Here is a 12,284-nt window from a genome sequence, read left to right as displayed (position 1 = left end):
GCTACGAGTGCCATAAGGAGCACCATTGGTCCACGGGGGAACAGACCCCGGACAGTTTATCCCTCGGTGTACTCATTCCACGCCCCGAACATAGTTACCGATCCCCTATTGCCACAGACCCTAGACTTGCAGCTGGACCTCGGAATACATCTTGCGGTCCGAAATTTCCGAATCGGACCGCATAACGTGACTTGAAATCTGACCAAAATACATATTAAGATAAGCAGAGAAGCGTATATAGCAGCCAATATATCAGTATCTCCCCCATATCCCATCCCCATACTCCATCTCTAAGAAAGAGCCGAAAAAGAGATTTGTTACAGCAGCCCCCTGATTGGCCGAACGAGACCAAATCCGGGGATGGGAATTGCCCAAGTGGGCCAATGATGTCACCGAGTTCCCTTCAATAACCGACGGAATTCATACTCAGATCTATATACCTGAGCCTCAAAGAAAACATGGTATAGCTTCATCGTCAATTATCCCCTGCTGTTCCTCCTCGTTTATATTCGATTTCGTTGGTCTGCCTTGAATATCTGCTCTACACTACTGCTCGGGTTAATACACACCGAGATAGTCCAGACACCGAAAGACTGTGTTTCTCGTCCGAGAACTGTGGACTGTGCATTGGTGTACGTGTGTGGGTTATGCGAAGGAAGGAGGGTTGGGAACAGAATGGAGGGGCTGGGAGCTAATTCAAAGCAGCTATACAGCTAACAACCACCAACCACCATCAACGGCAAACCGAACCACGCTGACACCGATGTGATTTATACACTAATCCATCCAGGTAACACTCTTCGTAACCAAAAACTCATTCAACCCCTCATCAGTATTAAACCGTCCCCAACCACTATTCTTCACACCGCCATGAGGAAGAGCCGGCTCATCATGGATAGTCATACTATTAATATGAACAGCCCTAACCAACAGTCAGCAACCATACCATCCATAAAATCCTAATGGCAATACATACCCCGATTGAATCCTCTTCGCCATAGCCAACCCCCTCCTCAAATCCTCCGTAAACACCGACGCAGACAATCCATACCCACTCCCATTCGCCAACCGGATCGCCTCGTCTTCACTCTCGAAGGGCATGCATGCGGCGACAGATGCGAAGGATTCTTCTTGCCAGAGGGCCATGTCTTCCTTCACCCCACCCAGGACGGCGGGTGCCATGCGCACTCCGGAGTCGGATGTGGTGGGGATAGGTGTGGCCGAGCCGGATATGAAGTGGGCGCCTGCAGCGACGGCGCTGGAGATTAGGGCTTCGACGCGGGTTTTGGAGGCTGTGTTTACGAGGGTTGGAGGTTGGGTTGAGGTTGCGGCGCCTGCTGCTAGGGCTTTTTGGAGGGCGTCTGTGAAGGCTGTGAGGATGGAGGTGTGGACTAGGATTCGGTCTGTGGCCATGCAGATTTGGCCGGACTAAGTGGGAAAAAAGGGATATAAGTCAGCCATGGTTGTCCTCCCATATTATTCATAATCCTTTTCTCCTCCTTTTGATAGGTACCACTTCGATAGGTAGGTGTGGGACTCACATTCAAGAAAGCACCCGCCAAAACACCCTGCACAGCAACCCCCAAGTCGGCATCCGCACAAACAATAGAACTATTCTTCCCGCCCAGCTCCATAAGACACGGTTTCAGATTCTGCCCGCAAGCGCGCGCAATCTTCCGACCAACAGCCGTACTACCAGTGAAATTGATCTTGCGCACTGCCTCGTGCTCAATCATGGCATTGACAACCTCGGGTGCATCCTGCGGCGCACAATGAATAACATTCAGACAGCCGGCGGGTAGACCAGCGTCTACGAATGCCTGACCAATAGCATAGTAGCAGCGCGGGGTGAGTTCAGAGGATTTGAGGATGGTGGTGTTACCCGCTGCGAGGGCACATGCTGCGGAGCGGATGCCGAAGACGTAAGGAGCGTTCCTGCGTGAATCAGTATGAGACTTGGGCTTTGAATACTGTAGTATAGTATAGTATACTAGTACTATATTATAATGTATGTAACAAGGCGAACATATACATACCACGGCACAATCCCCAAAATAACACCCATAGCCTCCTTATAAACAATAGCAGTCTGTCCCTCCATCTCAACAACAGGGACACTGCCACAAATACTAGTAATACGACTAGCGACTTCGCGCAGCATGCGGATAGCCAATGGAACGACGAAACCCTGTGAAGCGCCTACATCGGCGCCCATCTCGGTGCGCATGTATTCGGCGCATGTCTCCAGTCGGGCTTCGAGGATGTCAGCCGTTTTGAGGAGGATGTCGCGTCTCACGGTGGGCTTTGTTTGCGACCAGGACGGGAACGCGGTGTTGGCGGCCTCAACGGCGCGGATTGCATCTTGGGGTGTTGCTGCTGCGGCGGTCCAGCAGGGTTTATTAGTGTAAGGGCTTATTACTTCGAAAGTTTTGGCGGGGGATTCCGAGGTGTTGTTTATTAGGAGGGGATTGTTGGGAGGGTCATGGTGGGGATGGGAGAGGAATATAGAGGGTAGGAATGTGATGTGAATGTGAATGTGAATATGAATATGTACAGAGAAAGAATAGGATAGAGAAGCAAGTGGGATTGGAGTTGGAGTTGGAGTGAGACTTGGAGGGGAATGAGGGGAACTCGGCGCCGAGTGTACTGTATGGAGTTACTCGGCATACCTCAAAGAATTGAGCTATCCGTTGATCATTACCGTGATACCTTATGCCTTTGGACACACTATACTCGCACTATCTACGCTTAACCCAATAGCTTTATTCCTTACCCGTCACTTGTCTTGGCTCTAAGGTCCTCTCTTCATAAAGAACCGACTTACAAGTCTACTACAGTACATCCCAATATCAAGAAGTAACCTCCTTCCTGCAGAAAGGGTAAAACTTAATAAGCGGGTCAAATCGCGTGGCGTCAGGGGTGGGATCGAGAAAAAAAGCCACCAGCTGAAGAATAATTCAAATAGACCCACAGCCGCGTACAGCTCACATTAGGGCAAGAGTCCTACAGAGGGTCCACTGTGCGCCCGTGGGATTACACAACTGCCGGGTTCCTCCCGATGTTACTCTTCTGTATTCACATGCTGTGAAGCTTGCGTGATCTTATATTTCAGAGTCAGATAATCCCCTGATAATAGTGTTGAAATCCAAGGAGAGTTAAAAAAGAGGGTCGGTCGAGTAAGCTTCAACTAGAGCGTTACATTCTCCAATCTATAGTCTGAAGTTTTGACAGTATGACGCACATCTTTCCCACTGCACATGCAAAACCCGAGTCGGGTTCGATTGCTTACATGTACTTGGTCACTAGTGGGAACTTGGATCAACCTACATGTATGTGTGGGATTGAGACAATCGATCGGCGCAGTTTGCCAAGTTGCTGTGCTCGATCCTATCTTGCGCTCAACTCAAAACAGACTTACATGACTATTTCAAAAATGAGGCAGCGGACACGGATGTATAAAACCCGACACTATTGACAGATCTGCACGTCACTTTGAACTCTGCCTGCGACCCGCTGTGAACCATGGAAAGCCGTGGGGGTTCTCCAAGCGAGTGTAACAGATATAGATATAGATCCATGTATGTGTGTAGAGATATAATGTTAGTATATAAACTAACTTATAGTTCTAGCTACATGTACTCCTGTATGATTGAGTGTATACTGACACAATGGACAGGACGAATAGGCGCAGGAACACTAATGCATGATTCAATCACACTATCAGATGGCGATCACAGGGCCGTCTTTCCCGACTGGGCGCCTCTGAATCCCCACCGTGGGGCCAATACTCTAGGGAGGGCCCCATCTTGGCTGAGAAGGGAAAGTGAGTGCGTTGATGGATTGTTAGTGACACATTCTTCGCTGTGATGGACAAAACTATTGGACAGTGAACCAGAAATCCGTGAATTGCATATCAACCACGCTTCCAAGGTTCCCTGATGTCCTCCACTCCCCACATTCGCCATGCGAGCTGTATAACCCGCTTGCGCAAATCCCGTGCCGTATCTGGCCATTGATCGCCCACTAGGAGGTGTGAGTGGATTCTGGGAACTTGCGAGGTTTGATCGCGCTGATCCGGATCTCGCGTTATTTTATATCGAAGCCTTCACCGATACTTGCTCCCCAGGAGTCTTCATTCTTTTACTCCCGTTGCTTTTTTACCCCACCTTCTTTTGATCTTTGCTTGAGATATTTGACGATGGCGCCGAGCAACAGAGGCTGGGCGATGATCGAGATCGTCTCGGTCTTGGTTGGTCTATGCTTGATTTCGACTGTGTTGCGAGTCTTTGCTCGATTGAGGAGGAGAGTTGGTTTTGGCATTGATGATTACCTTAGTATGGGGTCAATGGTGCTGATGATTGGAATGTTGATCGAGTTGATTCTTTGTTCGTCTCTCATTGCCTCAGCTTTATACATACACTAACAACTACTAGGGTGTGCAATTGGAGGCAATGGAACCCATGTCACAGAACTGAGCCCCAAGACCCTCACGAACTACTGGAAGGTAAGTCCACTATATCAAACACACCAATCCCAACCAACAAAATCCTAACCCACCCAGATCTTCCTCGCCAACCAATTCAACTACTTCCTCCTCTGCCCAGCGATAAAAATAAGCATAATCTGCTTCTACCGCCGAGTCTTCACAACCCCCAAATTCCAAACAGCAACCTTTGCCCTAAACGCCCTCATAGCAGCCTGGGGCACAGGGATCTTCCTCGCATGCGCAGGCCAATGTCGACCCCTTCGTGCCTACTGGGACAAATCAATCGAAGGAACCTGCTTCAACGCCAATGAATTCATAATCGTCAACCAAGCCTTCAACGTCTTAATGGACTTCGCCATCCTCATCCTCCCCATCCCAATGATCTGGAACCTCCACCGCGCCTGGCAAGACAAGCTCGCGCTGAACGGTGTTTTTGCACTAGGTGCGTTCGTCTGTTTCGCCAGTATCTACCGCATCGTCGTGCTTTTCTGGATTAGTCCGGATGATCCCACGTATACGGTTTACCAGGCGACGCTGTGGACGCATGTTGAGCCTGCTGTGGGTCTGATTTGTTCCAATCTGCCGATTATTCGCGGTCTTTTCCCCGCGTTGAAGTTGAAGAGTTCGCGCAATGGCACTGGGCCCGCGTATATCAATACGGATTATTCGAACTCCATGTTTTTGTCGAAGTCTTCGCCGAGATCGCCGGATTTGGAGTATATGAAGATGCAGGCGGGTGTTTATAATACTCAGATTGAGAGTCCTTCGCCTGGGTTTTTGGGGTCTGATCTTAGGCCGTTGAATATTAATGTTCAAACGGATATCTCTATCTCGCCGGATAATAACTCGACGACCACGCTTACTCATTGAGTAGGGGTTGATGTTGTTTCTGTTATGTGATGCCGTTATGATTGATGACCTTTTTACTTTCTTTCTGGAAGTGGCCTTGTCTGCTTCCTTTCTTTTTTCGGTTTATACAACCATGACATGCAATTGCATTCACTTGTCTTTCTCTTTATCATTCTTACCTGTCATTCTACTTCTACATGTGAAACATACAGTGGTTTGCGTGTGAACTTTCCAACTGCGTTCTTTGGCTTGCCGTTCCATCTTACTGCGCAATCTTGGTCTTTCAATGTACATATTTCGTTTCATCCCAAACATATTGGGCGCAATAGATATTTTCAAAAGAATATACTTGAAATTGAACACGTACATATCTGAGATTGACCAACGTAGGGCTATCACTGTTCTTATCGCATTCTTTACAGTATCGTCTTCGATGTCTGATGATATACACCTACACAACGTACTTATCCAACGAAAGCAGCATATAGTTGAATATCAGCAAATAATCAATGTATTTTCAGCTGTCTAAACGGACATAATTGGAGTATGGGCTGGCATCAATTCGTAGATAGTTCATCAGATAGGGCCGGCGTACCGGGTACAACTCTTGTTCAATGAACCATCTGGCTCGTAGCGAATTCCTACCACAAAATTAATATTTAGATATCAAAAGAAGGAACAGCACATACCGGAAATTGATCAGAAATACTGGCAGCCACACGCTCCACATCCTGCGCAACTTCCTGCACACCTAGATCCCACTGACGAAGCTTCGTCCCATTCGACGCACCAGCAGACGAACCACCCGCACTCTCAGCATCGAAAGAAATGATACCGTCAATCTGGTCAATGTGGCCCCGGAGACGACCCTGCTCGACCATGCGGGCGGCATAAGCTTCCGCTTTCTCTCCAGCGGACAAATCACCCGAAGACTGTAGACCCAAGATCGACCCGAGGGAATCAATATGGATATTCTCGTACAGTTTACTTGCAGCCACAAGATTGTGCTCAATAACAGCCTTGTCGAGGACGGTGGTGCCGTCAGCAGTGACAGCAAGCTGATGGGGAGCAAGTCTCTTCGCGAAAGCAGCAACCTCCTCAGCAGTCAAAAGTCGATCAAGGAACATCTTCTCGAGGATAGCGAACTCGTCAACAGACGGCGTACGGTCATCCTTGTATAGACGGGCGAGGGAACGGGAGCGCTGGGGACCAGCGGGTGCGAGGACAGCGCAGCGGATGGCAGCTGACAGAGCCGTGAGACGGTCACCTTCGTCCACCCCCGGTGCCAGACTAACATTGAAGTATTCCTGCGCGGCATCTAGGAAACGGCGACGGGCATCGAGGATGCGGGCCTGCGATAGCTGGAAGTACAGCTTTGCATCGTGGTCCTCGATTTTACTGGGGAGGTTCTTGATTCGGTTGAGGAATGCTTCTGCAGATGTGGTATCGTCGTCTTCGAGGTAGTAGCGCACGATGCGGATCCAGAGACGGGCCTTGGCTGCGTCGGATACGAGGCGCTGCGAGCTGTCGATGTGGATTCCTTGTAGGGCGCGTGCTGCGGCTGTGTATTCCTCCTGGGATTCGTAGGCTTCTGCGAGGATCTCACGGATCTGCGAGTCTTGTTCTTCTACTGAGGCGGAGCGGGATTGTAGGAGGGTGACTGCGTGTTGGCCGACTTTGATTTTGGTTTCCGGTTCGAGGGATTGGAGGACGGTGATGAAGGAGTCGAGGAGGGGGCGGGCTGCGACGATGCTGACATCTTCATTGAGGATTGAGTCTAGGTAGTAGACTAGGTCTTGGGCTAGTTCGTGGCCGGATGTGCTAGTGACCATGTCGTTGAGGAGCTCGTTGTATTGTTGGAGCTTGGTGGGTTGGTGGGTGTTGGCTTCGATGCCTGCTAGGGCATTTGTAATTTTTTGAGAGGCCATGATGGAGAGTAGCTGAATCGCTGAATCGCTGAGTCGTTAGAGGTGAGTCTTAGTGCTAAGATGGCCTTCGACGCGGGGAGGTTGAAGAGTGAGAGATACTGCCCGAGCTTATCGATAAGAGCTAAGCATACAGAGGCGGTGAACAGTACATCACTCTATGGGAGAAGTATAAGATAAAATTGGGAGGACAAGAAAGTGAAAGAGCTAGAATATGTTTAATATAACCCAGCAGACGTAATGGCTATGATCATAGTGATTCCATTGATCAATTGGCCTACTTACAACAAGTCTATAACCGCCTGGAAGTGACTGGTCGTATGTAGCAAATTTGTCCATTCTATGACTATTTTGTAAAGAATCCGATCCCACCCAACTGTTAAAGCCATAACGCCATGTTTGCTTATGCTACATTTCGAGGTATGATATCTGTTCAACCGACGTTCTCAAACTTAACATCGTCCATTCCCGAAGCATCATCATCGGACCCATCATCATAAGGATCGTCAGCCCCAGGGGGGAGCTCCTCCTTGGCGCCATCGTAAGATGTTGCATTTGCGTATTGGCTGTGCGTTGCCTCGGGCTTCAATTCCCATGTCATAGCAAAATCACCGGACTTGACCAAGTGAGCAACCATCTCCAGGGTCTGCTTGAGATAAGCTTCTGGTTGGGCCAGTCTTGACTTGAGTGTCTTAAATGGCCAGTATCTGAACTCGCGGAAGCACTGGAAAATGAGATCCAGAAGCTCGTTTTGGGGCATACGGGTGGACTTGTTTTCTTGGGCCTTTCCTTTTGTAGGCCTCGTTGCTTGCTGTAGAAGGTGAGAAAGTGCGCTTTAGACCAGACATTGCGTATACATACCACGAACTGGCCCTTCTCGGTTGGAAGGGCATGACGCGACTGGAGGATCTTGCCGGGAATCTTATCAATAAAGACAGTTTCCTTCCGAGGCTTCAGAGCTTCCAGCGCTCGCTTCTCCGAGATCTGTCGGAATTCTTCGTTTTCCACGGGAAGGCAGTTAAATTCTTCACTTACTGCGCCGACTAGCGCAGTTTGTTCTGGGTATGGTCAGCAAAGATCTATGCTGCATGTCTGAGACACAACATACTGGGTATCGTCTTGCGCTGCCAAGGCACGTGGGCCTTTCCCTGGTCCTTGCGCCGCTCTTCACGTTTCTGCGATTCATAGAGAACCGAGCGTGGTCCGCCAAAGTCAATCATGCGGTTCTCGGCGCCTGGGATATCCTTTTCCGTAAAGACGTATGTATTGTGAGTCAGATGCGATGCGCTTGCAGTATTGATTGTCTGTCGCTGGAGCGTGTAGTCCTTTGGGATTTCTCGGTTATCTGGACGGTCGTGTAGGCGCAAGCTCACCTGGAAGACAAACGAACATTAAAACCCGTCAGAGTAAATGCGCATACTCGGCTTACCCGCTTGATGTCGTCTGGTGTCCCCTCCACTCTCATTGTGCCAATCTCAATCTCTTCGTCATCATCGAGATGGGCCCAGTGCTCCCAGAGCTGCCGAGGCAGGCGCGAGAGCCACACATTCTGTCCAGCTTGTGTAAAGTCAAGATCTCCTGCGTCTTCGTAGAGGTCTTCATCGTCAATATCGGCCAGGACTCTGTCCTTGCTTTCGGGGTCAGGCTTGATGTAAGGGCCATCCGGGTCTTGCTTGACCTGGGCCATGATGGGTGCGGGCGTCGAGGCCGTTCAGGAGGGAAGTAGAAGATCGGTAGAATGCGACCACTGGCAGATGGTAATATGGGCCGAAAGAGGCGGTGGGAGGAAGAGGCGCGTGATTGTTGAAGATGAAGTCCACGCCACACTCGAGATGGAGCTATTCAGCCCTGTAAGCGGAAGGCGGTGAAGATGCTCTTTGCATGACCTCAACTCGCGTGTTACCCCGGGATATCCACTGGTTGAGATAGGAATATGTCCGAATCAAGGCAGGGGAGTGTATACAAGGTCTGCTCAAGGTAGGTCGTAAGTAAAAATGTTGTAAGTGGTGAAGAAGGTTCTGGCATCAACGGTCATTAAGTGTGGACTATCCAATGCGGAATTCAGCTTCAACGTTCAATGAACCGAAGCAAAACAACGTCAATCAATTTGAAAGAGTTTCAATATAGATGACCGCCTGATATTTAGTAAATACTATGTGCAAATGTGTGCACATATGTACCGGATTTCGGATATATGTTCGCTGGCCTCGTAAATCATATTACTTTCTCCACAATGTCCCGTCATTTGTCCTCTCAGTACTACAAACCTAGTACCACTTGACCAACTCAAATAAAGCTTGATTCAAATTACCCTAACTCTCCCCTACCGGCACATTTCCCTTTTATACCGTATAGTACCATACGTATCATACCTCCCTACGTCAGCTTTAGATTAGGGCAACTCCTGTACATTTTTATACTGATGTTTTCCAAGAATACCATGGCAGAGGTTAAAGTCTCCCTACGAGTGCTGGAAATTCTCAAGGGCAAAACAATCGTGATCACTGGTAATTATCATACTCTGGCTCATTCTCATCGTATCGCAGGTAGCAAAAACGAAACAGGGAAATCTGGGCCCAGCTTGCCAATATTTCGTTACTATCTACCATATTTGCCTCTCCTGCTGACCCAGCCAAATGAATAGAAAATGAGGCTCAGGTGGTCATTCCGGACCGTGATACAACACAAGGGCAACCTTTAGATTCTAAACTCTGGAAGTAGGTCTTAGTATCCTTCAAATCCACGGCATTTTTACTGAAAATATATGCAATGGATTGGAGTTCTTGCCACTTAAAGATGTCGCAGAGTGGGACTCATTAAGGCACTCTTCGATGCGGCTCTAGAGCAGCTCAGTGGTATTGACTATGTTTGCGCGAATGCAGCAATCTCGGAAAGAGAGAATTTTAAACTATAACAGGGTTCACAAATATGTATGCAGTGCTACTGGTGAAGTATTGGACAGTCTCTACGGACATTGCTACTAGCACTCGTGAGGACTTGGTTGATTCCACTCACACAGAGCAGTGGAAGCCTCTATTCCCAAAGCACTACAATATCACGTATGATCTCTGCCACAATCTCCTCAATGACTTTGTGGAGGTTCCCCCGTCAATTGTGATGTTTTTCAATACACGGGCAAAAATATTTCGACCCCGGTCCATTCACGGCAAAAAGCTAAAGAGTGCGACCGGCAGCAAATCCTCACCCTCTACGACAGGTTTATTGAGGATTTCAAACATCATCCAAATTCAAGAATACCCAAGGCAGCTCTTACGTGGATTGAACATCTCAGTGCGTCCGTACGCCGATAGAGAGAAACTTGAGCTTGCCACCGGAAGCAGGATCTCACTGTATTTGTTATACCCCAGTCCTTTGAAGTTGTCCGCTCTTTTCTGTCCGTTGTTCTTTACTGCTGGAAGAAAGCTTCCATTTGCTGTTTCTACTATCCCCAGTGCTTTGAGCTTTCCCTGTCCGTAGCTGTACGCTACCCATGTATACACTCACCATATAATATGTCCAGATGCTATTTTCTGCCTCCCAGCCCAAGGCTCCAAGCGAGTATAACGTCTCATACCCTTTCTCTTTTTTCTTTTCTTTTCTTTTTTTTTTTGTGCACCTCCTTTCACCCATTTTCGAATGCCTCGGGTTGACGTTGTTGGAAGATAGTGGATTAATCATGTAGGGATGGGAAAGGATTTATGCTCTATGACTAGATCAGACGACAATCAGTAAGAGGCTCCTAAGCTTGACCTAATGAATGTTAACTTGTGCGGAGCTATACGAAGTTGGTCTTAGTCGTGCTCTAAAGCCGTGTTAGGTTTCGCTCATTATGGGCAGCTACCAGATTGGCTTTGCATTATTTTGCTAGGAATACGATCTGGAAAAGAGGTATGATTTCATAGGCTCCACTACCTCATAAGTTTGTCTGTTGGTGCCTATGATTGATAGTGAGAAGTGCTTTCCAAACTTTAGTAGGATACTTCCCTTCACCTCGTATTCTTGCATGTCACGCCACTAAGCATGGGGTGACTTTTAAAATGATATATTGATGAAGTGCGTTGAATGTTCGGTATTGGCAATATCTAGACTTTCCCTGTTTCCCCAGACACCTCATAGCTAGGCCCATCAAGTCTATAAAGACCATGGTAGTCTGCTTGGCTGTTACTTGAAAACAGACTCTATTCGATAACAGACTGCCATATTATCCGCATTTTATTTTCAATTCGAATCCAATATCTTGTTAAGAAATCGAAACAACCACTTGTTACTCTCAATCTGCCCAATAGCGTCGAGCACGTCAAACGCACAAATAAGTCATTCTTCAGGAGCGACTTTGCTCGACACTCGGCTTTTCGGTACTACTGGGTACCACTGCTTGCTCGAAAGTATTGAGTTCAGTGCTCTAGCGTAATATTCGAGGATATGGGCAATCCTCTGGACCGTCTACACACCGTGACCATCTGTTCAAGTCCAACATACTTGTCACCGCAGGCACTTGATCACACAAGCTGACCAGAGGCATGCAGCACAATGGGATCTCGTGTATGTGGGTGGTGAAAGGAGGAGGGGAGGACGGGGGAATCGCCAGAATACCTGGAACGTTGTCTGCAAGAAGTCCTCCTGACTATGAAAAGTGGTGGCTCTCCCAGGTTTCCCTCAATCCGCCTGAGGGTCTTACACAATACGCAGAGACGTTGCCAACTCTGGCAATGGGACCTTTCATTCCTCAAAATCTGCCCCTCCTTCTCATATTGGCTCCTGCAAAAAATGTGGCTACTCCTTTGAAAGCTCAATACCAGATAGCTCAGGAGGTCCCCCCGCGCAGTCTTGTGGCGTTTTATGGCAAGGTCGTGAAATTGATAGCGACACATCTGATACATGCATTTTTACCCTCCTGGAAGTCTCAGAGGGACCGAATAAAAATACTATAGTTCTTATTGCTGTGCATTTTTCCCGTCGAGGTTACGCAGAAAGATGTTTGACGAAAGTGATACGCAAGCGCGTGGTCAGATACTCATGTCTCT

The 12,284-nt window shown here is 48.3% G+C and overlaps 4 protein-coding genes across 4 annotated transcripts; 1 reads left to right on the top strand and 3 right to left on the bottom strand.

The window, feature by feature from the left end:
• Positions 1–777: 777 nt before the first annotated feature.
• On the bottom strand, positions 778–2,667 carry N7446_004892 (aldehyde dehydrogenase; the record flags this gene model as incomplete). Its single annotated transcript, XM_058513640.1, has 5 exons — positions 778–922; positions 977–1,428; positions 1,542–1,935; positions 2,037–2,376; positions 2,661–2,667. The coding sequence occupies 5 exons, from the start codon at positions 2,665–2,667 to the stop codon at positions 778–780; spliced, it is 1,338 nt and encodes a 445-aa protein (XP_058374969.1).
• A 1,531-nt stretch (positions 2,668–4,198) lies between these two features.
• Positions 4,199–5,356, top strand: N7446_004891 (uncharacterized protein; the record flags this gene model as incomplete). The annotated part of the gene is made up of 3 exons (XM_058513639.1): positions 4,199–4,385; positions 4,434–4,504; positions 4,562–5,356. The coding sequence occupies 3 exons, from the start codon at positions 4,199–4,201 to the stop codon at positions 5,354–5,356; spliced, it is 1,053 nt and encodes a 350-aa protein (XP_058374968.1).
• A 590-nt stretch (positions 5,357–5,946) lies between these two features.
• On the bottom strand, positions 5,947–7,263 carry N7446_004890 (PCI domain-containing protein; the record flags this gene model as incomplete). Its single annotated transcript, XM_058513638.1, has 2 exons — positions 5,947–5,976; positions 6,025–7,263. The coding sequence occupies 2 exons, from the start codon at positions 7,261–7,263 to the stop codon at positions 5,947–5,949; spliced, it is 1,269 nt and encodes a 422-aa protein (XP_058374967.1).
• Positions 7,264–7,693: 430 nt separating this feature from the next.
• Positions 7,694–8,947, bottom strand: N7446_004889 (transcription factor IIF subunit TFG2; the record flags this gene model as incomplete). Its single annotated transcript, XM_058513637.1, has 4 exons — positions 7,694–8,071; positions 8,122–8,318; positions 8,369–8,633; positions 8,690–8,947. The coding sequence occupies 4 exons, from the start codon at positions 8,945–8,947 to the stop codon at positions 7,694–7,696; spliced, it is 1,098 nt and encodes a 365-aa protein (XP_058374966.1).
• Positions 8,948–12,284: the final 3,337 nt, after the last annotated feature.

This window comes from Penicillium canescens, assembly GCF_028828765.1.
Source record: "Penicillium canescens strain IBT 15451 chromosome Unknown utg000003l_segment0_segment0, whole genome shotgun sequence".
Taxonomy (NCBI): Eukaryota; Fungi; Ascomycota; class Eurotiomycetes; order Eurotiales; family Aspergillaceae; genus Penicillium; species Penicillium canescens.
Note: the sequence above shows the minus strand (reverse complement) of the source record. Positions and strands in the feature narration are given on the sequence as shown.